General features: G+C 43.6%; 1 protein-coding gene across 1 annotated transcript in view; it reads left to right on the forward strand.

Moving 5' to 3' along the window:
- The first annotated feature begins 388 nt into the window (after positions 1–388).
- Positions 389–26,449, forward strand: part of RABGAP1 (RAB GTPase activating protein 1) — a 122,454-nt gene continuing 96,393 nt past the window's right edge. Inside the window, exons 1-9 of the mRNA XM_069942857.1 lie at positions 389–461; positions 8,718–8,902; positions 12,524–12,749; positions 16,368–16,575; positions 16,920–17,094; positions 18,378–18,535; positions 22,832–22,942; positions 24,053–24,119; positions 24,850–24,952. Coding sequence (XP_069798958.1) covers positions 8,753–8,902; positions 12,524–12,749; positions 16,368–16,575; positions 16,920–17,094; positions 18,378–18,535; positions 22,832–22,942; positions 24,053–24,119; positions 24,850–24,952 — 1,198 coding nt within the window. The 5' untranslated portion in view covers positions 389–461; positions 8,718–8,752. The remainder of the gene's footprint in view (positions 462–8,717; positions 8,903–12,523; positions 12,750–16,367; positions 16,576–16,919; positions 17,095–18,377; positions 18,536–22,831; positions 22,943–24,052; positions 24,120–24,849; positions 24,953–26,449) is intronic.

Raw genomic sequence — 26,449 nt, forward strand, 5'->3', positions numbered from 1 at the left:
CGTATTCTTTCCAGTCTGGAGAACAGGAGAGGTTTTCTAGGGATATGTGGACAGTTCCTGATATGGACAGAGGAGGCAGCAGAGAGTGCTATGTCAGACTGGAAAGAATACACCACTTCCTGCAGGATATCCAGCAGTTGATAAGTACCGAAAGAAGTGAGATTTTTTTTTTTAATAAAAGTAGCAGATTACAAATTACTTTGGCACCAGTTGATTGGAAAGAAAATTTGTTTTGGTGAGCTGCCCCTTTAACAGCCTGCAGGGACTACATTTCCCATGATGCTGATTAGCGCTGATTAGTGTGATTTATTCAGGAATTCTCAATGTTTCTCACTCACAGCTGTTAATAAAGTTTGTTCTATACCCAGCGGATGTTTACAGTGCAATGCCTTGTCCTGTCACGTGTGGCAGCTCATGTCGTCACTTCCGGCGCGGATCCGTTCATGGCCTGGATCCGGGAGGTGAGGAACCTGAGTGGGGGGATGTATAATAAGCGGGGAGGGGGCTGCGGTGGTGCCGGGGCGGCGGCTGCAGGGGGTCAGTGCCGCAGGACTGCCGGCCCGTCCTCTTATAGTGCGGCAGCCTGCCTGTCATAGTGTGCACTGCGCTGTATACACAAGCACGGACAGCTGCGGTGCTGTGCTCTGCGCCCGGTTAGCCACCTGCTTTACGGCAGTGACGCTATGCGGCGTCTGCTGTGTGTGTAGTGACTGCGCTGTGTGTCAGCGCTGCCTCACCGCCCGTCCTGTCTGCAGGGAGGGGGAGCCTGCACACAGCTGCCATGTCTGTGCCTGTCACAGGGATTCTCCATAGAGCCTCTCTGACCTGTACATGGCAGGTGAGAGAGCATGCTGGGACTTGTAGTGCAGCTGCACAGTAACTTCACTGCTGATAATAAAGATGATACTGTACAGCATTGTGGCTTCCTGACTGCTGCACAACTACTACTCCCATCCTGCTAAGACAGACCCAGGGAAGGCATGGCATGATGGGAGTTGTAGTATTGCAAAAACCGGATAGACACTCCAGCTCTTAGGGCATGCTGGGAGTTGTAGTTTTGCAACATCTGGACAGACAGAACCCTAGTTGTCAGGGCATGCTGGGAGTTGTAGTTTTAGAACTCCAGCTGGCATGGCATGATGGGAGGTGTAGTTGTGCCAGTTGGACAGTTAGTTTGGGGAACTCCTGCTGTGAGGAATGCTGGGAGTTGTAGTTTGCGTTACATCTGGTATGGGGAACCTTTGACCCTCCAGCTGTTGCAAAACTACAACTCCCATCATGTCTGGACAGCCTTTGGCTGTCCAGGCATGATGGGACTTGTAGTTTTGCACAGCTGGAGGACTGAAGGTTCCCCATCCCTGCTTTACATCTTAGTAGTGAACTGCAGCCAGTTTAAGGAGTGGTCCTCCACAAGGACTCATAGAGGGGGCACCTTATAGGATTGCCCATGTGTTATAATGAGGTAATGATGATGTCACGTAGCAGTGAGGAGAGAGACCCCTCCGCATCTGGAATTTTGTTTACAAAAGTTGAAACAATGTAAAGAAATATGACAACTATGAGGACAATGGAGCAGTATACGGATGGAGCAGCAAAGCACCAGGTCGTCTCCTGCTACAGATCTGTCTCTCAGATCAAGTTTCACGTTCTTTCTTAGAACACCGTGAACCCCTCCAGAACACCACCCCAACTTTTCAAGCAGTTTTTTTGTGACAGATTTTCAGTGACCCTACGTGTATCGGCCACTTCTCTGTTAGGTTTTCCCTAGGCTCCCAACCTGGAGTACGTGCTGTGGCACTAGGGATACTCACATTGCTCCCGTGCTTTAATAGGCAGCACAGTATATGGTAATAACTAGAGATGAGCGCAGATCGTCCTGCATTTAAAGTGACTGTACCACCAGGCCCAGGCTGAAGCACTGGAGGTGGCTGACCCACCCCCAGTGGGAAGAAACCCCAGCCCCTCCATGACGTGACTCCATTAGAATCAATAGAACCCTATCATAGAGGGGCGGGGGTTTCCTCCCACTAAGGGTGGGTCGGCCGCCTCCAGTGCTTCTGCCTGGGCCTGGTGGTACAGTCACTTTAAAGCGATGCTGAATCCACCGACCACCCACCATTGTCTCGGCTGTTGCAGATAAAAAGATACATTTTTACCCTGACCAAGGCACCAGGCGCATTTTAAAAGGCACAGCCGTGAAAGACTTACTGCCATCATACGGACTGTATCAGTGGGTTTGGGGTGTATGTGCTTGTGGGTGCATTATTGCTTTAATTACTGGTGGCTAAAGAAGTTGGATGCAGCCCAAAGGAATCCTGGAAAACATGGACACAGCCATAGGATTTCTCAGACTCCCTGGGGGTTGGTGGGTCCCAGCAGTCGGACACCCACCCTCTGATCAGCTGGCTATTACTTAAAGGGGTTATCTAGCGCTACAAAAACATGGCTACTTTTCCCCCCTCTCTTGTCTCCAGTTCAGGTGTAATTTGCAATTAGGCGCCATTTACTTCAATGGAACTGAGTTTGAAACCCCACCCAAAAACATGGCCACTTTCTTCCAGGACAGCACCGCTCTAGTCTCCAGTTTCGGTAGGGTTTTGAACTTAGTTCCAGTTGAAGTGAATGGAGCTTAATTACAAACCTCACCTGAAGAATGGTGCCGTCTCTGGAAGAAAGTGGCCATGTTTTTGTAGTGCTGGATAACCCCTTTAATCTTGGGACAAACCCTTTAGTCTACCATGTACTGTACTGTTTTTTTCCCTTTAGTGTTGCTCTGTGGGTTGTATGATATTTCCATAGTCGGACACCTAGTCCCTTAGTTTTCCCGACAGCTGGAGGGTAAGTTTGCCAGCTGTTCCTTAAAGGTGATTTTCCTGTTGTGTTCTCCAGTTTCCCTCCAAGCTGTACTTTGGGAAGGTTACCTTATGTGTACAATCTTCTTACCCTCCTCTTAGAGGTTTCTCCGCACACACAGTATATGGACTCTGCTGTGCAGTGACGTGCAGCACCCCACCCCGCCGTCCTGCTGGAGGAGGTGCACCTCACCCTTACGGGCCTTGTACATATGTGTGTTTTAGATTGTGGTTATGATAGATGGTAAATAAGTAATAATGAAAGTGCACGACCCTACAGGCAGAACGCTCAAGCAGCGCTTATTTCTAGATAATCTGATAATTCGAATTTGTCATTTTTGGGCATTTTGAGAATGAGACTGGTTCCTGGTCTTTTCTATAGAGGTTTATTGTGTAACGTGTGATGTTTGAGGAGCACTTCCCAGTTTAAGAAAACAAAAAAAGTTTTACCCACTGAGCAGAGCGCCGACACCAGCCATTGTGCCTTCTGTAAGCCCTTTTGCACTGAATACACAGGTGAAGTCCCCACTTCTTATTAGTTCCTATATATTCTATCCTATTGTTGCTTTCATTGTGTAAAAAGAAAAAAAAAAAATCAAGACAAATCTGCACCAAATCATGTGGCTTATAGCGTTGATTAGAGGATAGCTGAGAAAAATACCCCGCATGCCGCACCATGGCTACACCTGCTCTTCACCAGTCTCTGCCCTTGTACCTGTGACTGCCTCAGCCTATGATTGGCTGCAGTGGTCACATGTCATGGTCTGTAAATTTGTGTATGCTGCTGGTATATAATAGCCCGGAGCTGTTCTCTCCCCTGTAGATGTACACTGCTGGTTGTGCCATCTCAGAGCTGGCTCTTTTCATGCCTCCTAACCACCATGACTGTGCCCTGTGCAGCTATTTCAAATATTTACCACTTGGCTGGGTAGTGTGTCTTATCACCGCCTGTGCTTACACCTACAGCCCTCCTGCCTGGCATGTCTCCTATTAACTATTGTTGGCTTGTATTTCTGCAGCATGCTGTATTTAGGCAGGATTGTAATAGAGGGGGCCCGATAGCCCATACAGACTGTACAAGCCCCACAGGCTCAGACTACATTAGACCGGATCTGTCATGTTTGCTTGAATGGGAAACATTACTGAGCATACTCTGTGACCTTTGAAGAAGTCATTCAACAGGGAGGCAAAGGCTGAGCTATGAGCTTTATCTATTGTTTACTCAGTATACTGGTGTCGCCTTTCATTGTGAGGCCATGTTCAGACCTCGTAAGAGACCGGTCGTTCCATGACCTGGCCAGGACCCGGAATGGCTGGTCTCAGAAAAGATCATCCCGGCCGATACTGCAGTACCGGCCGGATGATCTTTCACACTGCTGAGTTCTAATGTAGGCGCATCCGTGCACGCCCGCATCAGAACTCTCCACTGCACACTAAGGAGCGTGCAATCGGCTACGACGGCCGCAGATTTACGAAAATATATGTAGTGTGAACATAGCTTGATATTGTACAGATCCTATTCCTACAGCCGCCTCCTTATCATCACAGACCCTACAGGAAGTCTAAGTTTTAATTGCATACTCCAGCAGACAATGTTTTTCTTTCAAATCAACTGGTGTCGGAAAGTTATATAGTTTCATAAATTACTTTTATTTAAAAAATCTTCCAGTACTTATCAGCTGCTTTATGTCCTGCAGGAAGTGGTGTACTCCAACCTGACTTAGAGCATCTTCTATGGGGATTTGCTACTGCTGTGAACAGTTCCTGTCATAGACAAAGGTGGCAGCAGAGAGCACTGTGTCAGACTGGAAAGAGTACACCTCTTCCTGCAGAACATACAGCAGTTGATAAGTACTGTAAAGCTTGTGTTTTTAAATAGAAGTCATTTACAAATATGTTTTACTTTCTGACACCGGTTGACTTGGAAGTATAACATTTTTGCCGGGGTACCCCTTTGAGCTTAGTGGTGAGAATGGAAACTGCAAAATTGCAGGACTATGTCAAGATATAGATAGTGACATGGAAAATAAAAAAAAGCGTCACCTGAAATTCTTAAAAAAAATATGTTTAACTCTCTTATGCCCCTAAACAACAGTGAGTCTGTGGTTGGTGACCACTTCTGCCCCCATCGGGCGGAACACATGGGGCGTGCTCTCCTTTCTCGCTCTGCTGCACCCATGGACAGATAAGACATATGGAGGTTCTCATTTTGGAATGCTCTTTTGTTGTTAAAGCAGCCGTATAGTCACATCTTAGGCTGAGTCATAGAAACACTGAATAGCTCCTTTATGGTGGATTATATAAGACCCGTCCAAACAAAGAAGCTTTATATGTCACTTACATGTCCTGCTGTAGGTAATGGTTATAAAGCGCATATATATATATATATATATATATATATATATATATATATATATATATGTGTGTGTGTGTATATATAGATGTACTCTTACAATGCCTGCCCCTGTATAAGTGTACTGTAAAAAATAAATAAATAAATTATAGAGAGAGGATGGTATACCTTCCCACCCTATGTTTAGCTTCTTTATAGGATGCCTCTGGTAACATTGCGTGATGACTATACTTCGGGCAGCATAAAAGTTTTTTATTGAAAGGATCCGGAGTGTGTGTAAATTGGTTGACGTTTGTCTTTTAGCTATATCTTGCATTCACTTTCCTGCGAGTACATCTCTAGAACATCGCTCAGTATGTTTGTTTCTATAGATAGACATAGAGGCGTCCTCTTTATTTCCTTGTCTTCTCTTTTTTGTTATACTTGACGACTTTCTTTTACATTTGGTAGATCTCGCCTTTAGGCATTGCATTCCTAAACTGTGTTTTCCTTGTGACCTCAAAGTGTGATGCATCCAAAAGTTAGTGCTTTACTTTTGTCATTAAAGGGGTACTCCGGGGAAAAAAAACAGTTTTCAAATGGTCTGGTGTCAGAAAGTTATACATATTTCTAATTTACTTTTATTTAAAAAATGTTCAAGTCTTCAATTACTTATCAGCTACTGTATGTCCTGCAGGAAGTGGTGTAATCTTTCCAGTCTGATACAGTGCTCTCTGCTGCCACCTTTGTCGGTGACAGGAACTGTCCAGAGCAGGAGAGGTTTTCTATTGGGATTTGCTGCTGCTCTGAACACTTCCTGACTTGGACAGAGGTGGCAGCAGAGAGCACTGGGTCAGACTACACAGCACTTCCTGAAGGACTTACAGCAGCTGATAAGTTCTGGAAGACTGGAGATTTTAAAATAGAAGTAAATTACAAATCTATATAACTTCCTAACATGAGTAGATCTTAAAGTTTTTTTTCTTCAGAGTTCCCCTTTAAAGAGGAAATACGATCAGTTTATGAAAATATAGTTTTTGTTTTTGAATATAATTCAATGGTCTTTTTCCCTGTATATGACCACTTTTGCTACTGTCTTGCTACGTCTCCCTATTCACAAGCTATAGGGGATTTACTATTTGAGGGTAAATAGTAGAGGAAAAAGAAAACAGGCAAGAGGCGGCGCCTCGTGTGATACCGTACAGTAAAGAAGGAAGAAGGAAGGTGAGGTAAGTAGGAGGCTCACCTTGTTGCCACTTGGGCTTAATGCATATCACCCCTGAAATGGGGTACCAATGTAGAGTCCGAATGGTCCTGGTGCTGAAGACTGCAAGCTAGTATAGAGTAGCATGCCGGGATGCTCCCTATGTGAGGGTCCGTGTAAAATTGCAGGAAAGGAAAAATTGCCAAACTTCTTGGAAACCCCAGCGCTGTCTTCACAAAGTCATGGGACCAAAGTTTTAGGTGAAAGCAATAAGAAGTGTTTATTTCAGATAGCACAAATATAACGCGTTTCCAGAGCCTAAGCTCTCTTCATTGGATGCACCGTATCTTCTAATTGCTTTCACCTAAAACTTTGGTCCCATGACTTTGTGAAGACAGCGCTGGTGTTTCCAAGGAGTTTGGCAATTTTTTCCTTTTTCCTTTCCTACTATTTGAGGCTGACTATCTGTACTTTTCTCTAAATAGACAGATGGCACCCCCTGAGTCCAGTATTTATCCCCACTATATTAATGTAATTTACTGTCAACTATTTTTATTACTACGGCTATAATTCAATTCAGAAAGTACCAAACAATGTTCTGAACGTTCGGGGGGAACTTTTTCCTGGCACATCATTTTTATTTTGACAACTGCAATAAAGTTGTTCTTGTACAATCCGCATTACGTGCTGTATAATTCCTTCTAATGAACACTGTGTTAGTGGGAGCTTTACAGGAATAGAATGTATCAGAACAAGGGATTTCAACTAACTTGTGCTGAAAACCCAGTATAGGATGCAGTCCGTCTTTCTGTAATATGTAAATCATTGGCATACAGCAGCATCTTTGTAGCATCTGTTTATTGTATGTTTTTTTTTTTTTTGTTTGTTTGTTTGTTTTTTTATTCCTTTAGAACGGGTGCAGCTAGGATGCACGTGGTCCCATAGCAAAAATCTGTATGGTCTCCCACCAATATTCATACTCAAACACCTGGCCCGACCTGGCCCCGGCATTTTTCTCCCAGCTTGAGTGAAATCACTTGTGCAATAGGAAGCTGGGACAGAGAGGGCCCTCTTGTGGCTGGAGGTGCAATGCTGCTCTTCGCCAGGCTGGAAGGCAGGAAGCCAATGGCTTCTTGTTCTATCAGTGAAAGCACTGCAGCATTTAACTGTGAGCGCTTATTACGAACACTCACAGTTAAACTGTGGGCCCCCTTAGTGCACAGGCCCCCTAGCAGTTGCGTGGTCTGCCTTCGAGGTAGCCACTGCTTTTGAACAGTATAAAATGTACACATTAAGCAATGAGCATACACTAAAACACATTGTGGTCCTTATTGATGACTTTAGGACTTGTTTATGAGATGGAATTTTGCACGAATTCTAAATCCAAGGTGAATTCTCTTCCAAAACAATGTCCTTTTTTATTTTGTGGGAATCTGTGCTTTGTTATACAGCACAGGTTGTCTTCAATGTAGATTTGTATATCTTTAAAGAAGAAGATACGGTAACGGGTCAGTTAATTCTGAGTGCAAAGCTGTGACAAAAAGTCAAGGAGGCGGCTCTGCCCAGCTGTGTGTAGGAAGGGACGCCTCCTTGACTTTATACTTAGCTCAACTTTAAAATGATAATTTCATAGTGCACTTTGCGTAGATGAGTGATTTTTTTGGACAGTCGTATACACACAATGCCTATATAGAATCCTGCGTGCTCTGCTTTGTTTGTTTTAGTAAGGAGAGCGGATTAGTCAGTCTCTTCATTTCTGTGATTACAAACCCCATGTCTGATCCTACTTCCCCTGACATCTACCGTCATTGGCAAAGTCCATAGTTCCCTGTACAAAGTGCATGGAGATTCCACCAACTTTAATCCTATGTGTGTGACCACTATCTCCTCGGGGCAGGGCTGGACAATTTACTATAGGAACCAGCCCGACTGCTTTTCTATAGCCAGAGCTTCTTTAAGTGCCAGGTACTAAGCTTGTTGCCTACCTGGCTTCTGGCTTTCTCCAGCCTTAGGGGACATTTCCTTTCTTCTCCATTCCTCTAATATAGGAGAGCGGATCTCCGGAATGTGAGCCACCTGTTTCCTTCCCGTCCCCTCTTTGGAGAGGTTTTTGATGACACAATTGCTCTTTGTTGGGGCATGCTTTGTTGTTTATATCTTTTTGTTCCTACCTTGTCATTTGCTCACACACCCAGCTGAATCGTAGTGTGACGTCCTCTCCGTAGAGTTGCTTAGGTCGTGGGATTCCAGGACGTTTCCCCATAACTGGCAGCTGCTTCCCTATTGTGTTTTTATTCCGTGCACATAACATACAACATGTGTCTTTCAGAGAGCCGTTCATGAGTGGATCTTCCTTCATGAAACATGGATGACAAGGCTTCTGTGGGGAAGATCAGTGTCTCCTCTGACTCCGTGTCCACCCTGAACAGCGAGGACTTTGTGCTGGTTTACAAACAAGGGGATGACATGCATTCTGCAAACAATGGCAGCGATGACGAGAAGACCGGACTCAAGGTAAGGGGCTTCAACCTCAGGAGGGTGGGGGGCTTCTGGTGGTCTTGAAATCTTGTTTTTTTTTTCCTTCCATGTTCAAATAGTTTTACATGTGTGTTCTGTTTGTGTGTCGCTATTCTTGTTGAGCCTGTTCCTTGAGCCTTCAGCTACAAGTCAGCACTTGCCTACGCTAGTGAATATTGATAGCTCATTATAGTAATTGACTTGAGTTGACAGTGCGGGTGGAGACGGCTCATGTAAAAAGTTTTAGAGAGTTAATATAAGGATCAAAAGGTGACTAGTGCCTTCCACCTGTCTATAGAGAACAATGTTGTGCTAATAAATGAAATCATCTGTATATATGGGATACAAGGGACTTTGAGTTGTTCCCCGCTGCCAAAATTGGGTTTATTTTTTATTGTGTAAAATTCCATTAGGCTGGGTTCACACTGCGTTTTTGCAGTCCGTTTTATTTTTACAGATGAAAAATTGCTGTACTGAGAGTGCTGGGCCTCCAGTGGTGAAGATCTGAGTTACTTTTCTGCTGGTACATTCGCTTTAAGGGTGGTATTACACGGGCCGATGGGGGCCCGATAATACCTGTAAACGAGCAGCTATCTGCTAGATCGTCGCTCGTTTACTCGACCTATTACACGGCCCGATAATCGTTAAACAAGGGCTGCAGGGACATCGTTACCGATGTCCTTGCAGCCCTTGCTTAACTATATACATTACCTTCTTTTCCACGGGTCCCGCGCTCTAACTTCAGAGTGGCCTGTCAGCTGACAGGCCGCTCAGCCAATCACAGGCCGAGACCGCCACGGCCTGTGATCGGCCGGGCGGCCTGTCAGCTGACAGGCCACTCTGGAGCTAGAGCGCGCAGGACCCGGGGAGAAGAAGACCGCAGCAGCAGCCCTGGGACGTGGGTAGGTAATGTAGATCGTCAGTCGCCGGCCGCGCACCGCTATTACACGTAGTCAGCGCCCAACGAAAACAGGTCCAAACCTACATCAACGATCAGCCGATGAACGTTGTCATCGGCTGATCGTTTTATTTATTTCATGGAGCGATAATCGGCCGAATCGGGCCAATTCGGCCGATTATCGTTCTGTGTAATAGTACCCTATCTCCCTAGATGCAGTGGGCAAGGATGACTGTTATAGAGAGTAAATGGAGCAGCGGCCATGCATGCTGATCTCTATTCAATTCTATTTTTTGGCTTGGTGGGCGTCTCGGTGATCAGACTTAAGCTCCTATTACAGCGGGCGATGTGGAGAGCAAGATCGGCACTCGCTTGCTCCTTGTTCCCCCACCCGCTGCCCGCACGATAATCGCCTTGTGCAATAGGGCCTTAACACCAGACTTGTCACCTTGTTATGCTGTATCCTATGATGAATTCACATGCCTTCTCTTCTAAAGAGCTAAGGGTAGCAGGCAGAAATCTGAGTAGCACAGCACCTGCCTATTATCACTGACATGTGGTAGGGGTCAAAATGGTTAGGCCCCTGCTGAATGGATATAAGTGTCATGGTATCATTGATATGAGGTTATTATTAACCTTTCCCAGACTGATAATTCCTTGTTTTGTAGCTGTACATCCAGTGCCGCCTTATTTCTGTATCATTTAGGGAATTGGATATGGCGGCGTTTGTGTCAGCAGGGACTATTGTACCTGAGTATCACCATATACAGTGTGCTGCAATCTGACTAGACTTCTAATATTTTACAGTATATGGATTTCTATTGTGTAAGGAACGCATATGGGATTATTTAAAACAAAAGATGATGAATTTCCAGATATTATTAGCTTTAAAGAGTCACTGTCATTATAAATAACTTTTAACATTATCAAACACGTCAAAACTTATTGATCTCAGCAGGTCTCACTGCTGACACCCACTTAGATGCAAAAAAACACCTGGGAAGAGAGCGTGTTGGCGTTGTGCTCTACTTTCCAGCCGCCCACTAGTTCTGACACATTACCAGTATAGACTATAATGACACAAAAGTGTTGTAATTAGCCAACGGCTGGGGAGTAAAGTGCACTGCCTCTGTGCTCATTTGCTGGCTTCGTATCTTCGCATCACAGTGGGGCTCAGCAGTGAGACCCGCTGCGATAAATATCTTATGACAGGCCTGATGACATTGAAAAAGAAATATAGCCAGGTTACCGCATTGATCGGAGAATTCACAGATCCCTATTCCAACGTAGTGCAGATATATTTACAAAGAAAAGGCAGGCAAATCCAGCAAAGTCATGGAATAACTTTTGTTCAATTCATAAAATCACCATAGTGAATGTGTACAAAGTAACACCGGGTGGCGGTAAATCCCGAGGCAGTTACTTTTTGCACGTTCATTATGGTAGTTTTATGCATTAAATAAAATTGGCCTTTATGTTTTGCTGGACTTGCCTGCCTTTTCCTCCTATATGCCTGATGACATGTCAGAAGTTATTTATAATGACAATGGCTCTTTAAAGGGAACCAGTCACCCCACTTGGGCTGACCTGGTTCCCTGGAGAAGCTGTATAAAGCTCCTGTGTAGCTTGTGGCATGTATCGGCCGCGGCTGCAGCAGAAGCTTTATACCGGAGAAAATGAAGTTTAATCCACCCGCGCGCGGCAGGGAAAGGGAAAGTCATCTGGGCGTCTCCCTGCTCGTTTCTAGTCACCGCTCTTTCCCTGTCAGCACTCTCGGCCGGATGATTGACAGGGAGAGATGCCAGTAACGGGCCTCTGTCTGTGACTCAACCCCGCTGAGCATGCTGACAGGCAGAGAGCAGTGACTGGACACGAGCAGGGAGACGCCCAGATGACTACCTACTGCCCCTCTCCCTGCCGCATGCTTGGGGATTAAACTTAATTTTCTCCGGTATAAAGCTGCTGCTGCAGCTGTGGCCAATGCGCTCTACGAGCTGCTCAAGAGCTTTACACAGTGCTGCAGTAGTTTCAGATCCCACCATACACATAAACACTTGGCTTAACGGAGTGTTCATGTTTACCAAATGAGAAGAGGGGAGATAAGATGCTGCCAGACAGCTATGGCAGTGACTTATCTCCCCAAGAGCAAAAGGATCAGACAGTTGAAATCTCACTATGCTTCTCTTTATACTCTATTACACGGCTGATCAGCGGGAGCCAGCGAGGGCCGACCTGTCAAGTCAGCGCTTGCTTGCTCCCTGCTCAGTGCCGGCGCTATTACATGTGACGGTAGCGAGTGGGTAAATGCAGGGGAGCCGGGGGGGGGGGGGGGGCATATGTTGAAAGACAACGATCAGCCGTCATCGTGCATGTATTACATGTAGGGATCATTGGCCTTAATGGCCGATAATCACTTTGTGTAATAGGGCCTTTACTCTCACAGCAATGGACTGTAGCAGCATCGAAGAGAAAACTAGTGTGAACTGGTCCTCATGTGGTTTGTGATACATTTACTTTTTCTGTCTTGTTGTTTCCCCTGAGGTTAGTTGCTTATCAGTCCTATTGCTTATATCTTTCTATCTCTCCTATCGCTTATGCTCCTATCATAGAAGCTATAGGCATCTGTCAAACAGGAATCTCTTACTGCTCGTCGTCATCCTGGACTGTGTTGTATGTTATTAATATGTTTGTCTTATATTAGTAATCTGTCTTGTCTTCAGATTGTTGGGAATGGGAGTGAGCAGCAACTTCAAAAGGAGCTGGAAGATGTCCTAATGGATGCGCCATGTGAAGACCAAGAGCAGCATGCAGAGGAGAAATCCCTTCCTGATGATGACCTGGACGAGTCTTCAAATGAAACCTCCACAGCATCTTCTACCATTAACCCTTCATCTGTTGGGGTACAGAAACAAGATATGAGTCTGCCAGTGAAACCAGCACAGCAAGGTAACGTGTGGTCAATAAAGTGATCAGTTTATTGCAAATTAGCCTTATTACATCTACTTACAAAATCAAAGGCCTGTGAAGATGAATTTTGGTCCTGTAGACTTCTACAGATGCTGTATTAGGACGCCACACCACACAGAGCTTGTACCACGCTTTATAGAGGTTGGTCATTTCAGGACTGGTTATTCCCAGTCCTGGATTGCCCTTGTGACATCACCATTGGAGCCAATATTTCAGTGTCTGATATGTGAGGATATCAGACTGGCAACTCTTTAAGCTGTGGTATTATTAAAGGGGTTATCCAGGACAACTAAAACATAAATAGCACCACACCAGTTCTCAGGGTGTGTGGTATTACTACTACTTTCTTCATTCTCTTTAGTTGAGCTGAGCTGCAATATCAACACACAAACTGAGGACAAGAGTCATCTGCAAATTTAAAGGGAATCTGTCAGCTGCAATTGATGTTCCAAATCCCTGACACTATTAGATAGATTAGATAGCTGTTTGGACAAGGAGACACATGGTACCTTTTATATATCTGTCTGTGCTTTTGTAATTAATAAAAATGTTTATCTATTTATTCTATATTGCAAACAGTCAGAGGCTTTCCTGGGCTCCTGAAGTGCAGAAAGCTGTAACACCTCCTTACTCCCCCCTCCCATACTTGACCTTGCTTGGGCCTCAGCTTCTGGGTAACTATGTAACCTACAGCTATTCTGGAGCTTGGGAAAGCCTCTTTGACTCTGTACTTAAAGAATGGAAGCTCAGCTAGATATATGATAGGTACTATATGTCTCTATATGTCACTTATATTTCACTGTACATCAGCTATACATCAGGATACTGGCAAAAAGGTATTGCTGCATATACAACTATGTACCCCTGGTTGTCCCATTCACTCTAATGGTCTGGACATGGTCTGCTAATGACTATCAGTTCATTTCTGGTATTTATACTTTTATTCTTGAGTACAGAATAGTACAAAAGAGACAAAATAAGTGTTACTAATATTGATTAGGTGCCGCTGCCTCTGTGTTGGCGTGTGCTGAGTACTTGAGTACTCAGTGTAAGAGAGCTTCACACACACCGTATCGCAGCATATTTTAGGCTGCAGATCCGCAGCAGATTTGATCTAAATAACTGAACGCAGCATCAAATTTGCTGCAGATCCTGTACGTGTGAATGCACCAAAACGTGCAAGTGTACGTGTGAAGTGCCTTAAAATTAGTGTGTATTTAACCATAGGTGACAGACCGCTGAAAACATTGTGTCAGACACTATATTGTTACACCTGACAGGTAATGGAATTCTGCTTAGAAAATACACACTTCTGACATTACAATAAAAATGTGCCTAGAAAAAAAGCACACCATTGTGACATCATTACAAGGAAATTATGCAGAAAAAAATACTATTGTAACATCATCACAGAGAAATCCTACCAAGAAAACGGGCAAATCATTGTGACATCAAAATGGAATTCAGCCAAGAGAAAACACGCTGCGGTTACATAATCACAGGGGAATGCTATTAAGAAATATAGAAAGTATTGTGACATCACAGTGAAATTCTACCAAAGAAAGGGTACAGTAGTGACATCATAATTCTGCCAAGAAAAAAGACACATCATCATCATTGTGACATCATAACAATGGAATTCTGTAAGGAAAGAAAAAAGTCACACCATTGTGACATCATCACAGTTGAATTTTGGCAAGAAAAAAATACACATTGTGTGAAAAAAAGCACACCCAAAATTACAATAAAATAACCTTCTAAAGCAGCCAGCGATCTCAGAGGCCTTTTATTGTAATATTTTTTTTTATTACATATATAATATCTTTTATTAAATACTATTTCACATTAATTAAAATGACAAGGTATTAAGCATCAGATCTTAACCTCACAATGTTTACAAAGGTTCATTCACCCCCTTTTTCCAAGTGTGGAGGAGATAAAAGAAAAAAAAAACCATCCTCACTTGATATGTGGTCCAAGGTCTGTCTTGACCATTTAGCCCATTGTTTGTTAATCCTATCCACTGTATATTATATTTGCAATAATTCTATTAATTTGCTGCGATTCCTTAAAGCATACCTGTCATTATAACTTTCAAAATCAAAGCTATACTTGCCTAAAATCCAGTTAGGGTCTCCTGAAGGCAACTTTTAAGTCATGTGTAGGTTAAAAAAAAAGAGACTAAACACATGAAATCCTTCAGAGTTCAGAGAGTCATGTCAATGTGTCCATCAACTTCACTGTGAGCTCGCAGATGACCAGGACTTCATTTGTTTAATCTCTTTTTACATCCTGCATATGACTGCAGCCACACAGAAAACTTGCATGTTTTTTTTTGTGCGGCCGCTATTCATTGAATAGTAGCTGCACGAAATAGACTGTGCAGACAATGTAAAGTACGGCTCCGGACCTACTTTACATTATCTGCTATGGCTAATAGGTGTGTGGGCCCCTGTGCCCCTACTTCGATTCAAAAGAAGTGATTTTAACATGGCTGGTACTGCAGTACCGGCCAGGTTGAACATCTCAGACAGCGGCCGCTCAGGTGTCATTTGTGAAAATGACCTCAAACTGTAACTCCAAACCTCTGACTGAAGAGGATACATCGGTATATTGCTCCATTTCCTGTTCCTTTTCTGATTATCCACATTACATGTTGAAATAAGTGGTGGGGATTGGTTATTGCAAAATTGTTACTGCCTGTGGTCAGAGAAGGTGTTTTTTTTTAACCGATGTTTCACAATTTCTTACATTTTGTAAGATTTCTTTTTTGTGTTTTTAAGTTTTGTGTGTTAAGAATTCTTAAGTTTGCTATAGGTGCTCTTCTTCCTCTCTCCACTTGTATACAGGTCATGTGATTCTCTGCTGCTCACTGCCTTGTGTGTGGTTTCCTCCCTTTCTACAGTCTGTGTGATTTGCCCTCCATTATTGCTCTTCACACTCTGAGTTGCTCAGCACAACCTTCTCTCCCTCCCCGCTGTTCTTTCTAACACTGGGAGAAGGGTTTGTGCTGGGCAAGATAGGAAGTCAGTCCTTTTGAAGGGGTACTCTGGGAATTTCTTTTTAAAAAGGAGGACAGGGACACGGTGGCAACAAAACAATGATATGATACTTACCCATCCCAATGCCCCCGCAGTGGCATTGTTCACAGTCACCTGCTCTATCTCCCAGTCCTTTGACGTCATGACCCCGCTCGACCAAGTAGCGACTGAGGCAGGACACCTCTGCAGTCACAGACTGGCTGAGCGGGTAGTTCCTTTGGTGTTGTAACAATATAGGAGACTAGAGCGATGGCACTGGGACAGGTAAGTATCACTTCATTGTTATGTTGCCACCACCTCCTGCCCTCAGTGTTTTTTTAAGGTTTGCTTTAACTCCATGTCACAAGAGGCACCGAGTCAGATTCCCCAGTGATGTTGTGTTCTTTTTCTTTTACATTACAAAGCAGACGCCGGGCCAGGAGGTCTATGCAATAGCTATTTTTCATGAAGAGGGCACTGTATAATGTTTATTACAGATTGCACCTACAGTAACTCTTATTCATAATTTTTTTTTTTTAAGTAATTGAGACATCAGTGTTTTCTCTTGACCTTTTAGATAGTGGCGATGGGTCTGATTTGTACTCTCCGGTTCCTGATGAAGACAGCGTTGTGTTCAGTAAGCTGACGTACCTGGGCTGTGCATCTGTAAACGCTCCTCGCAGTGAAGTAGAAGCACTGAGAATGATCTCTATTCTGCGGGGGCAATGTCAGAATGCCCTGGATGTAACACTCTCTGTACCGAATGTGTCTGAAGGGACAGTCAGGTATGAGCTATTTACCCTCCTCAGCATTGAAATAGTAGCACCTAGAAGGAAAAGTCATGGAACTATTGAAATCACAAGACGGACAAGTTTTCGATAAACAATATATATTTAGCAGATAGTATGAGCACCACTTGCAGAAATACACACACATACACACCTTGGCAGCTTAGTGCTAGAGGTTTGATTGTTTGCATCGGCTACTTCACCGATTTGCAGAAACTTCCTTCCTTCTCAATGTTGCAGTTTCAGTATTGAGGCGTTTACGTCCATTGTGCACAAAGTAATTTTTTCCTATAACGTATTGCATTAACTGATGTAGTATATTTCTTTATCCTCCTAAACAGACTCCTTGATCCGCAAACCAACACCGAGATAGCAAAATATCCAATCTACAAGATTCTGTTCTGCGTCCGAGGCCATGACGGAACGCCAGAGAGTGACTGCTTTGCTTTCACTGAGAGCCATTACAATGCTGAGCTCTTCAGGATACATGTCTTCCGCTGTGAGATCCAGGAGGCGGTAAGATTTCACCTGTGCTGTTTTTTTATAGGTCAGTTTTACGTGAGATGTAAGTTCCTTCACTACGTTTGCTTTAAAGGGGAATTCCAGCTTAAAACTAACTTGTCCCCTATCCTGTATGACCTCTGTACCCACGGCAATCTCCAAATTGGCCCTTGGCTCCTTTGTTTTGGTTTCAGCCGTGGATACGGCATGTGACCCATGGCTCTGTGCATGCTCTGTGGAGCCGCCAGAGACAGCAAAGTACAGCACTCGTCTTTTTCAAGCAGCTCCATAGGGAATGAATAAAGCCACGGGTACGGCCGCTGGGGAGCGATATGGAGGAGTGACCCTCCCCCCCCCAAGTCAATTTCTACTTGTCCCCTATCCTGTGGAGTTAGTTCTAAGTTGGAATACACCTTTAAAGAAACACTCCAAGCAAAATGAATATGCTTTGTTGTGTGTAATGCCGGGCAGTACATGACACAAGGACTCTCTCGGTTCATAGTAACACTGTGTCATGCACCACCTTGAACTAGGTGTATTACAGCTTATACGATTATCTTGCAGCATGTTTCCTTAAAGAGTTTTTTGCAGAAATCAATAGTCCAGGCAATTTTAAGAAACTTTGTAAATGGGTTTATTAGGCAAATATGCCATTATCTGCATTTAAAAAGCCTTTTCCCAGGTCCCCCCCCCTCCTCTCCTTTCTGTCATCCACTGCTCAGAATCAGGAGACCTAAATCAGACACGTCCTGTTTGTTCTATAAAGAGGGGAGGGGGGAAAAGAGAGGTCAACAGCAGAAAACAGAGAACAAAGGATTCCTCAGCAGGGGAGCTATTCAGAGGGCTATTCAGAGGTCCGATAGCTCAGTGGTGACTGTCAGAGGAGAGAGCCTGTGTTGTAGCTTTTAATTAACTTTGTTGTCCTGTTTTGGTTTCTTATTTTTCTCTCTCCATAGGAGAACAATGAAGACAGGGGGGAGAGCTTCAAACTGCTTTTTCATGATATACATTCATTTTTCTGCTAATAAACCCAATTACAAAGTTTCTTAAAATTGCCTGTACTATTGATTTCTGCAAAAAAAAAAATTCACGACAGTGACACTTTAAGGTTTTATCATGTTACCAATTTTTATTTGAGGGAAAATGAACACGATGTTTGCCCCATTATCTTCCTACATAGATGTAAATGTATGTTTACATCATTTCCCTGCAGTATGTCCTCCTATGTACATATGACAGGCTCCATACTTCATGTACTGTATATACTCATGATAATGTGTGTGTGATCTCTTTATTAGGTGAGTCGGATACTCTACAGCTTTGCGACAGCATTCCGGCGGTCATTCAAGCAGACACCTCTCATTGCTTCCATCCCGCCTCAGACGCCTGATAGCGACATCTTCACATTTTCTGTGTCACTAGAAATTAAAGAGGATGATGGGAAGGGCTACTTCAGGTAGGTTCTTAAGCATGTGTGGTTGCACCTTTGTTTTAGGTGCATGGCATGGCGATGTTAAAGGGAATATAGTCAAAAACTAGTACCCACTGATTTTTTTTTTTTATTTTAACATTCTTCTCTGACGGCATTATACACTGTCAAAATACTGCTACTGCGCTTGCTGTTCAGGTGCGTGACAGAATCGGAATTCTTCTGGCAGTACCGTTAACTGTATATTTATACCACGGCTCTGTCTGAAGAATTCTACCTCCATCCAGCATGCCTAAACAGGGAGCATGGCGGCAGGGTTTTGACAGTGGATCCTGCTGGCAGCAATGTATGATAGTTGCACTTTAAAGGGAATCTGTTACCTTAAAAATAGCAGATTCCCTTTTAAAATTAAAAGGGGTTATCCAGGATTATTAAAAATTATAGCAACTTTCTTGTGTGTGGTATTACAATTTAGCTCCATTCACTTCCATTGAAGTGAGCTAAAAAAAAAAACACACCCAAACTGAGCAAGGAGAGATGCTGTTTATGGAACAGAGCAGCCATGTTTTTCTAACCCTGGATAACCCTTAAGGGTGCGTTCACACCTACAGGATCTGCAGCTGATTTTCTGCAGCAGATTTCAGTTAAATAACTGAACACCGCATCAAATCTGATGCTGTGTTCAGTTATTTAACTGAAATCTGCTGCAGAAAATCAGCTGCAGATCCTGTAGGTGTGAACGCACCATTAGGGTATAAACCCACACACCGTATATGCAGCAAATACGCAGCAGATGTCATGGTGAAGATTTGATGCTGTGTTCAGTTATTTAGATCTAATCTGCTGCGTATTTACTGCGTATTTGCTGTGTATTTGCTGTGTATCGCAGTAGTAAATACGCTGCATATACGGTGTGTGGGTTTATACCCTTAAAAAACATGCTATACTTGTATTTTTAAACTTCTTCCTGAATCACATGAGTCACTACACAGTCACATGGTTTTGTGCCTTTTCTTCCTGGGCAGTGATGTGTCAACACAGCTACATGGGACTGTTTGCACACTAATGCACGGGGCTGGCTTTGTTTGTGTAAAGATTACAGGTACACACAGAACTAGACTGACTTACTGAGGTTAAAATTTGAAGAAAATCTGCATGAAAGACTGTGCAGATGTTGTTGCAGAATTTACCTTCTCCATTAATTTCATTAGGGGAAATGTGAAATAAGTTTGCGACGTAGATTGAAACACTGCAGATTGCTGGTCAGTGTTAAGTAGATATTCCGGGAAAAATCAACTTTGCGGATAGGGGGAAAGTAGGAGATTGCCGGTGAACTGACCTCGATATCCTTCGAGCTTATTGTCCACATATGGCTTGTTGGTCCCTTCATTGTGTAGTGTGCTGTGTGATTGATGTGTAGGAAGGCTACCCCTGTCTGCTTGATGTTTTATCAGCTGAAAAGGGCAGAAGGCTATATGCTGTCCAGACTCTGGCGCTCCCCCCCACCCCAGTTCTCTCTGTAGCATACATCTAGAACTGCCTTCACTTAGCACCTGCAGTAAAAAAGATCACTTCGATATATCCACTGACAACCATATATATCGTACATTTCTTAAAGTGTCACTGTTGTTCTAGTTTTTTTTTTTTTTTTTTTACATAAATCAAAAATAGATTTTAAGAAACTTTGTAATTGGGTTTATTAGGCAAATATGCCATTATCTGCATTCAAAAAGGCTTTCCCCGGGTCCCCCCCTCCCTTTTGTCTTTCATCCACTGCTCATTATCACCTATTGAGGGGGGAGGAGGGAGATTAGTTGCCAGCAGAGAGCAGAGAACAAAGGATTACACAGTGGGAGCTGAGTGAAAGCCGGTATTAAGAGGTCAGAGAGGTCAGTGCTGACTTCAGAGTAGAGAGCCCGGTGATGTAGCTGTAAATTAACTCTTTGTTGTTCGGCTAATAAACCCAATTACAAAGTTTCTTAAATCGCTTGTACTATGTAATGTAAATGTAAACGACAGTGGCACTTTAACCCCTAGATGACCCTGGACGTACCTGTACATCCAGCGGTCATCTAGGGAACTTCAGAGTCGGCCCCACTCTGAACCGCCCCTGTCCAAGGCTGCGCCATGTAGCCCGGGACCGCGGCTATTAGCAGGCACGGCCTAATCGCCGTGCCCGCTAATCAAGTTTTCAGATGCAGCTGTCAAAGTTGGCGCTGATTCCGGCTTGGCACTCGGTTGTTTTCGGCTGCAGCAGCCGAAAGCAATCCAGTGCCTCTCTCATTGATCTATGCTGTATAACTATACAGCATAGATCTCAATGAGAGATCAGTGTACTTATACTAGAAGCTCCCCTGGGGGACTTCTAGTATAAGTGTAAAAAAAAAAAAAATTTGTTATTATTAGTAAAAAGCCCCCTCCCCTAATAAAAGTTTGAATCACCCCCCTTTTCCCATGTTATAAATAAAAGTAAATAAACATGTTTGGTATCGCCGCGTGCGTAATTGCCCAAAATAGTAATTTATCACATTCCTGATCTCGCACGGTAAATGGCGTAAGCAAAAGTGCAAAATTGCGCATCAAATCCAGAAGAATTGTAATAAAAAACTATCAAAAAGTCGTATATGCGCAATCAAGGTACCGATAGAAAGAACACATCATAGCGCAAAAATGGTCTCTCTTAGATGGTCTCTTTAAGGAGAAAGTGCACGGTTAAGTAACTCCAATAATATCATTGCAATGAAGACATGTAATCTAAGGGATAATCTGGTCCACTATGAGGTGTATGGAGTGCAGGGTTATACTATAGGGGATTCTGATATTAAGTGGAGCAGGGCTAGTAAGGAGGGAGATCCAGGGTTGCCAGAGCTCAATTAATCTTTCAAGTGAGTCAGGACGTGTAGGTAAAATGTTTTAATAGAGCACTTTTAGATTTACCCTGTCAAATACTTCTTGTTTGGATAGCATATGGGATCTCCATTTTGCAGCAATATGCATTCATGTTAGAGAAGTTTATGCTACTTAAAGTTGGTGGAGTTGAAAAGATATCCCCCAGTAGAAAAAAAGGGGGCGCGATGAGGAGAGTATGGCAAATATAGAGTCCCAGATATGCAACCTGTCCACCAAACCTGTAAGTAGAGCCAATTGGGGAGGTTTATCAAACATGGTGTAAAGCTAAACTGGCTCAGTTGCCCCTAGCAACCAATCAGATTCCACATTTCATTCCTCACAGACTCTTTGGAAAATGTATTTCCTGGAGGGAACATAAGGTTGTGAGAGAGCTCCATTATCGGAGATGGTTTCAGCTGTAGCTTATGTTGGAAGTGTTGTGTTCTCCAAAGAAGCAAGGAGTAGTATGTTAGGGGGGGGAGGGGGGGGGAGGTTTTCAGATCAGATGGGAGAGGGCCAGTGGTCCATAGGCCACCCCTAAGGTATAGCGTTCTACTAGAGCTGATTCAAGGGATACCCAGCACGGGGCATGCTCTTGGGCTGAAACGCCTGATAGTTGGGGCTATATGGGCAGCCTTATAGTATCTATAGAGGTGAGGGACAGAGAGGCAACTACATCTTTTATGGTGGTGCATGATGGATTTGTCTATTCTGGCTTTAATATTATTTCATGTAAACTTAAATACTTGGGATTAAGGGTATATTCACACGGGCGGGCTCGCAGCGAGATTCTCGCTGCGAGCCCGGCAGGTCCTGGCAGTTCCCATACACTACATACTAAACGACCGCAGCGAGTATGTAATTATACCGCCCTTAACCCCTTCTGCTCCCGCCCGGCTCCCCCGCTGTAAGCATACTTTACCTGTCCTTGCTGCATGGGTCCGGCGTCCTGCTCTCCCGCCCGGCCAATTAGTGTGCTTCCCAGCCGCAGCCACTGATTGGCCGGGCGGGAGAGCAGGACGCCGGACCCGTGCAGCAAGGACAGGTAAAGTATGCTTACAGCGGGGGAGCCGGGCGGGAGCAGAAGGGGTTAAGGGCGGTATAATTACATACTCGCTGCGGTCGTTTAGACCGCAGCAAGTATGTAGTGTATGGGAACTGACAGGACCTGCCGGGCTCTCAGCGAGAATCTCGCTGCGAGCCCGTCCGTGTGAATATACCCTAAAACTTATGAAGATCTCTGTCTCCGATATTGTAACTTTGCTGACTTATTTGGTTTTTAGTTCTTGTCATCCTTTGTGCTCCCAACGGTAGTATCTGCATTGACCACTAATTCATGCCTGACAGTCGTTATTTGTATTGTCTTCTTTTCCCTTTATTCTTTGTATTACTATGTGTATAACATGTTTGTTTTTGTTTTTTTGTTTTTTGTAGTGCTGTTTCTAAGGATAAGGACAAGCAATGTTTCAGACTACGTCAGGGAGTTGATAAGAAGATTGTTATATACGTTCAGCAGACATCCAACAAAGAACTAACAATTGAAAGGTAATTTATATTAATATTACTGTCCTACATATGGTACTTATTTTTAAGGATATCTCTTTGTGCATATGTCACATGCATGGATTTGAAAGCATCCATTCACTATTAGGACAACCTAAAAGGTGTAGCTGTTATGGCTGTGTAAGTATATTTTATCCTCATACATATTAAGGTGTCCATACACCTTCAAGAACTGACTGCTTAACGATCGTCCCTATGTCAGTTCTCTCTCTCTGGCCACAACCAGACTTATCTCTCAAAGAACAATGGGGTCAGGCATTGATTTTCCATCATGCCCAACCCCTATTCCCACCAACATCATCTGCAAGCTAGGAGTACGGCCAGCAAAAGTAAAGGGTGTATGGCAACCTTTAGACATTAGTCTGCAGAATGGCAGGTCCAAATTATGTCTGTGGGGCCTTTTCCCCTGACAAATGATAAGGGCAAAGAAGGATGAAGCATGTTGAGTTTGAGGTCATTATTACACAGACAGATTTATATGACATATTTCTGAAGCCAAAGCCAGGAATGGATTTGAAAAGATGTGAAATCTCAGTCTTTCCTTTATGGCCTGTTCTGTTTATAGTCTGTTCCTGGCTTTGGCTTCAATGATCTGTCAGATAAACCTTTGTGTGTGTGTGTGTGTGTGTGTGTGTGTGTGTGTGTGTGTGTGTGTAATAGGCCCTAATGCCTTTTCCTCTAATGTTTGGCTGCAGCTTTCTCTTCTTTCACGGCTGATAACGTGCATGCCCAGCAAAGCTGAGAATGGATGTGTTTCTGTAGAAGTGGGATGCATAGCTGTTGGCCAAACAAGCATATTAAAGGAATTTTCTCTGGATGATCAGCTGAGGGAATGCAGGTGGAATCCATTACATAGAAGCCTTTTGGAATAATGCACTTCTTCATTTCGGCTCCTAGAGGAGGATGCCATGTGACATTCATATACACTGGGGCCCATGGACATGGTTTCTCTATGTGAATATTTTAATTTAATAAAATAATTACTTAGTTTAACTTTTTATAGTATAGGTGTACAACTTTTTTGGTGTGATTATATAAGCAGAAACCATAATTTCCCTTCAACATTTGCTTTATTTTCTTTCTTTGTTGCAGGTGTTTTGGACTCCTCCTTAGTCCCGGTAGAGACGTCCGGAATAGCGACATGCACTTGTTAGAACTGGTAAGTGATCATTCAGCAACGTTATACTGTAAAGCTATCCATACGGGGAGAGGTGGACTGCACCACCCATGCAATCTCCGACACCTGGGTCCATTGTTGAAACAGATAGCGATTTAACCGTCAGGACGGCTATTCACAGTGGTGCACCGCTGGAACAGGAATGTAATGTGAGAACAATTTTTTTTAGACATAAGTGTCAGAAAAGTTCTTTAAAATTGGAGATTTTACAGTACATTATTTACAGTACAAACTAAGCAAAGCGCTTTGTTAGCTCGGCAATGTGCTTATCAGCCGGCTGCCTTTGAAGTCTGTGCCGCTTCACCTCTGGGAAAAGTTTCCCAGGACTGGAACCAGCCAGAAGAGAGGCTTGGACTTCAAAAGCAGCCCGCAGATAAGCAAATTGCCGACTTAACAAAGCGATTCGCTTAGGGCTCTATTACACCAAAAGATATCTGACAGATTTTTGCAACCAAAGCCAGGAAACGGACTATAAACAGAGACCAGGTCATAAAGAAAATACTGGAATTCTCCTCATTTTAAATCCACTCCTGGCTTTGGCTGTAAAAGTCTGTCAGATAATCTATCAGATATCTGTTGGTGTAATAGTTCCTTTAGTTTGTACTGTAAATTTTATCATCTCTATTTAAAATAAAAGAACTCCTCTTTATATGTTTTTGATTAAAAAAATAATATAAAAATGTATTAAATGCAAACTCTGTATATATTCTAGGAGTCCATGGGTAAAAGCTCGGATGGAAAATCATACATCATCACCGGCAGCTGGAACACAAAATCCCCACATTTCCAGGCGGTAAACGAAGAGACGCCAAAAGGTATTGTAACTTTATATAGTAGTGTAACCAATTTACCATAAATAAAGCTGCAAAATGTAACAGGTTAGAAGCATCTAATGGGGACACTGAGGAGGAAGGTATGTGTGTTACCTTCCTCCGCGGCGCCCGCCCTGCTCTGTTGTTCGAGGTAAACTCCGCTCCGGAGCAGTATTAGGAGCACTGCTACATCGTCCAGCCCGTCCCTTCTAATGATAATCCATGACTTACATTCACTATCTGTCGAATGCATATGTATTTATGCATTCTTTCCAAACTGGGAGCCCCATCAAGCTGGCTTTACATCATTTGTCCACATATCGCACTTGCTAGAATCCCCCAGCATCCACTGTGTATATAACAAAATTCACTTTACTGTTCATTTCCACCAGCAATTTCTAGTCCTCACAGCATAAGCTATGAGAGAACTGCAGTGCTGCTCAAGCCCTGGTTCCAACACGGTTACACTAGCACTGCAGAGCCAGCTATATTGAGCCTGCAAATTTCTATTCTAATACAGAAAGCTGGGGAAGCTGTCTGTGTCACTAGCTGCTCTGTGTCACTGCTCTCTCTGCTACTGGGTACTGCGGCTGCGATGCTACAGACACAGGCAAGTGCAATGTCTATTTTAATGCTAGCTTACATTAGAATAGACATTAGGTGAAGCTCAGTATTGCGTGTCAACCCTGCAGTTCCCTACACAGCCATTGGTGGCAGCAGAGGGGCTCTGTTGCTATATAATATATATATATATATATATATATATATACCAGGAAAAAGAGCAAAGGACAGCATCTCCTCATAAAGTGCTTATAGTTTTATTGTGCCAGTTTGCAAAAAGAAAGTGCAACGTTTCAGCTCTATGAGCCTTTGTCAAAGGCTCATAGAGCTGAAACGTTGCACTTTCTTTTTGCAAACTGGCACAATAAAACTATAAGCACTTTATGAGGAGATGCTGTCCTTTGCTCTTTTTCCTGGAATACGATTGGGGTGAGGGTCGAACCCCGTGAGGACTGTGCATCCCGCACTGCGTTACCGCGGATCCAACTTGTACTAATATATATATATATATATATATATATATATATATATATATTACACACACACACAGTGGTACCTTGGTTTTAGAGTAACTTGGATTGTGAGCGTTTTGCAAGAAGAGCTTACAGTTCTTGGTTTAAGTCTCCCTCCATTCCAAATCATGGCAGATCCACTTCAGGCTGGGGCTTGCATCTGGGGACAGGACTGTGGAGATAATCTCTCCATAGCTGTAACCAGGGCTGTGGAGTCGGTAAGCCGCAGCTCCGACTCCGACTCCTGAATTTTATCGGGCCCGATTCCCGACTCCGACTCCTGCTCCTTCATAAATGGCCAGTCATATACCAGGGGAGTTATTTATCACACTGGCTCAGCAGCTTCTCCCTGATGTCCTACATAATCCTGGGGCGACTTCTGTAAAGGAATACTGTATATAAAGCAGATTCTCCTGTGTGTGCAATG

This window comes from Dendropsophus ebraccatus, chromosome 10 (assembly GCF_027789765.1).
Source record: "Dendropsophus ebraccatus isolate aDenEbr1 chromosome 10, aDenEbr1.pat, whole genome shotgun sequence".
Classification (NCBI taxonomy): domain Eukaryota; kingdom Metazoa; phylum Chordata; class Amphibia; order Anura; family Hylidae; genus Dendropsophus; species Dendropsophus ebraccatus.